This window comes from Sorex fumeus, unplaced genomic scaffold, assembly GCF_029834395.1.
Source record: "Sorex fumeus unplaced genomic scaffold, SorFum_2.1 ptg000262l, whole genome shotgun sequence".
Lineage (NCBI taxonomy): Eukaryota > Metazoa > Chordata > Mammalia > Eulipotyphla > Soricidae > Sorex > Sorex fumeus.
Window position 1 is genome coordinate 456096 of NW_026606319.1, and position 3905 is coordinate 460000.

The 3905-nt window shown below is 75.6% G+C and overlaps 1 protein-coding gene across 1 annotated transcript in view; it reads right to left on the reverse strand.

Annotated features, from left to right (window-relative positions):
* Window positions 1–879: 879 nt before the first annotated feature.
* LOC130018338 (5E5 antigen-like) overlaps window positions 880–3905 on the reverse strand; it is a 4943-nt gene continuing 1917 nt past the window's right edge. The window contains exon 5 of the mRNA XM_056109030.1: window positions 880–1007. Coding sequence (XP_055965005.1) covers window positions 880–1007 — 128 coding nt within the window. The remainder of the gene's footprint in view (window positions 1008–3905) is intronic.

A 3905-nucleotide genomic window follows, 5' to 3' on the forward strand; every position in this document is an offset into this window, starting at 1 on the left:
GCGCGCGGCCCGGCCCTCGGCCGGCGGGTGCCGCGGAGCTAAGCCCCGGGGTTGGCAGCGGCCCGGAGCGGGGCCGAGGGCCGGGCCAGGCGCGGGGCGGCCCGGGCGCGCGGCCCGGCCCTCGGCCGGCGGGTGCCGCGGAGCTAAGCCCCGGGGTTGGCAGCGGCCCGGAGCGGGGCCGAGGGCCGGGCCGGGCCGGGCGCGGGGCGGTCCGGGCGCGCGGCCCGGCGCTCGGCCGGCGGGTGACGCGGAGCTAAGCCCCGGGGCCGGCAGCGGCCCGGAGCGGGGCCGAGGGCCGGGCCAGGCGCGGGGCGGCCCGGGCGCGCGGCCCGGCCCTCGGCCGGCGGGTGCCGCGGAGCTAAGCCCCGGGGTTGGCAGCGGCCCGGAGCGGGGCCGAGGGCCGGGCCGGGCCGGGCGCGGGGCGGCCCGGGCGCGTGGCCCGGTCCTCGGCCGGCGGGTGCCGCGGCGCTAAGCCCCGGGGCCGGCAGCGGCCCGGAGCGGGGCCGAGGGCCGGGCCGGGCGCGGGGCGGCCCGGGCGCGCGGCCCGGCGCTCGGCCGGCGGGTGCCGCGGAGCTAAGGCCCGTGGTCGGCAGCGGCCCGGAGCGGGGCCCGGCCCTCGGCCGGCGGGTGCCGCGGAGCTAAGCCCCGGGGCCGGCAGCGGCCCGGAGCGAGTTGGGTCTATGGCTGCCCGAGCCCGTGGACGCCCTTGCCCGTGGCCGTCCTTGTGCCCGCTTGAGCCCGTGTCGTGTAGCTCTAGGGTCCGCAGCAGTTCGGAGCGGGGTGGGGGATGGCGATCCCGCTGAGGTTGCTCGGGCGCCACCTGCCGTCCGCTTTTATATGGCGCCGGAGCTCCTCTGGGGTGACGGCAGCGTTTCGGTTTCACTGCCCGAGGCGGCGTTCCAGGATGTCGGCGTCCGAGTCGACATTGGTCCCGCTGTCGAGGCGCCAGCCCGCGAGGACCGGCGGTGGAGCTTGGAACTGCAGGCTCTTGAGGGAGGCTGTGTTGCCTTCGCCGGCGGGTGCCGGCGCCGGGCCTGGCTGCCGGGGCGGGTCGACCAGCACTCTGCCGGCGGGTGCCGCGTAGCTAGCTAGCTCCAGGGTCCTCGGCGGCTCGGGAGCGGGGCCGGTGGCCGGCGCGAGAGGGGGGCGGCCCGGGCGTGTGGCCCGACCCTTGGCCGGCGGGTGCCGCGTAGCCAGCTCCGGGGTCCTCAGCGGCTCGGAGAGGGGCCGATGGCCGGCCCGAGCGCGAGGCGGCCCGGGCGCGTGGCCCGTCCCTCGGCCGGCGGGTGCCGCGTAGCTAGCTCCAGGGTGCGCAGCGGCTCGGAGCGGGGCCGGTGGCCGGCGCGAGAGCGGGGCGGCCCGGGCGTGTGGCCCGACCTTTGGCCGGCGGGTGCCGCGTAGCCAGCTCCGGGGTCCTCAGCGGCTCGGAGAGGGGCCGATGGCCGGCCCGAGCACGGGGCGGCCCGGGCGCACAGGGCCCTGCGCCGGCTTGAGCCCGCGCCTCGTAGCTCCAGGGTCGGTCCGCAGCGTCTCGGAGCGGGGCCGATGGCCGGGCTGAACGCGTGCCGCCCTTGGCCGGTCAGCGGGCGGTGCATCGGTGCACGGTGACGGGTTCCGGCCGTGAGCCCGTGGGGGCGCCTGGTCCGCGGCCCCGAGAAGGAAGAGGACTTAGTTTTGTTTGATTTCCCGCCGCGGTGTTTCTGGGCTTCTGAATCTATCTATCCCCTTAGCCTTCCCGAGCTGGCTTTGACCTCCGGGCCGCCGCCGCCGCCGCCGCCGCCGCCGCCGCCGCCGCCGCCGCCGTGGGGTCGTCGCGTGGCTTCGGGCGCAGCTTCGACCATGCCGAGTCACGGGGTCGACCAGTTGTCCCGTGGAGCTCCGGGACTCGGGGCGATGGGGCTCTCCTGGGTGCCAGTTGCCGGGTCCCTGTTCCAGAGGTGCGGCGGGAAGATGCAGATCGGTCCCGTTTCCGACATCGGTCCTTTTCCCGTGCGACGGGACCGGTTTGGACCGCGAGATGTGTGCTGACACGCTCTCTCTCGGTGGCTCTCTGCCGTGAGGATCGGGACCGTCGTTCCCCCGGGTGCGTGTGGGATGGTCGGGGCCTGTCTTGAGGACTTCCTCCCTGGCCTCCCGCCGCTCGAGCCGCCCGCCTGGGCCCTGTGCGCCGGCTCTCGCGTGCACCTGGGGGCAGTGTCCCAGCCGTGGCTGTCAACCTCCGGCCTAAGGCGCCCGAGTTCAGCCCGGCGTCCGCGGCCCCGATGTGAACGGACCTCCCCCAGTCCCGCGGGCCCCCGTGCCCGCTGCGTGTCAGGCAGTCTCGCTCTCGTTGGAGGGGGTTGTCCGGTCGGGGTCCGGAATCACCCCGAGGTCAGAAGGGTGGGCAAAGGCTGAAACGGGCCTCTCCCCTCTCCGGAGGGTTGCTGTCCTTTGCTCGCTCTCCTTCGGGGTCCGGTCCCCTCCTCGTCCGGGGGGACCGGTGGCCGCTCGCTTCTCGCATCCTTTCCTTGCTGATCGATGTGGTGCTGGTGTGCTCTCCCGGGCCGGGCCTAAGCCGCGCCAGACGAGGGACGGACATTCCACGTGAATGGGACCGCTCTTCTCGTTCTGCCAGCGGGCCTCTCGCTTCTCCCCCACCTCGCGGTGGGGCGGGGCGTTCAGGGGTGCGGACCCCGGCCCGATCCCGTTCTTGCCGCTCTCCTGCTTGGTGCACAGGGAGTGGGCTTTTCGGGGTCGTCTGACACGGTGGACAACCCTCGCTCTGTCGGGACCGTCCCAGGTTCCCGTTCTCTCGAGCCGGCCCCTCCCCGCGGCGGGGTGGGGCCGCCCGGCGGTGGCGCGCGCTGCCGTGCCTCAACCGGCCCTCGGTGGTGCCCCTGGAGCGCTCCAGGTCGTCCTGTCAGGTGCCTGAGGCCGAGCCGGTGGTGCCGTTTCCCCGTCACCTGGCTTCGCGGTCCTGCCCTCTTGGGGCTCTCCTCGTTCGGTGGTGTTCCCCTCTGGGGGTCGAGCCGGTCGTTGTTTGTCACACGGGAGTCGCCTTGCCGTTCGCCCCCTTGCGGCCCGCCGCTTGGGTCGTGGGCGGTTGGGCGGCCTCCGTTTCTCGGGCGCGTGCCCGCGTGCCTCGCATTAACTGGCTCTCGCGCACGCGGGCGCGTGAGCGGCGGCGGTGGGTTGTCGTTGTGCCGGGCTCTGGGAGACGAGGTGGCCCTCCCTTGGGGGCTCTCTCTCGCTCTGTCCGGGGTTTCCGCTCCTCTCCCGTTGCGGGGGCGGAAGCCGGTCACCCGCCGTGGTGGGCGGGGGCCGTCTGCCGGGTGCTGCGGAGGGGCGGCGGGCCCTCCCGCGGACCCAGCACACAACGGACCTGACCGCGGACGCTCACGCTTCTGGTCGGTCTCGCTTCGGCGGGGCTCGGCCACCGGACCACTACGGCAGACCCCCCCCACTCGAGTCGGGGGAGCCCGGAGAAGCGGGGCAGCCGGCCTAGGTCGGGGGGCGGCGCCCCCTCGGCGGAGAATACTCCTTCTCTAGCGATCCGAGAGGGTGCCTTTGGGGTACCGGATCCCCCAGCTGCTGCCCCTCCTCTACCTGCGCTGTCAGCCACCGGTAGCAGAGCCTGCCCTTCCCCGCCGCCCTGTGGCGGGGAGAGGCTTCCGCCGTCATTCCCCCCAGACGTGGGGGGGTGCCGAGCGCCCTCGCTCTTTGCCTACCGCGGCCCGCGCCTCCCCCCGTCGGGGGAGGGTCCCGCCGGGCCGAGCCGGCGTCCCGGCGTCGGGGCGTCGTGTCGGTGGTCGGGGCTCGGATGGGCCCGTGTGTGCGCGGTCGGAGAAGACGGGCGTGTGCGCGGGTATGGTCTCGCTTCCTGGACCCGACCTATGCCCGCGCGATCCCCCGCTCTGCCCCGCGGG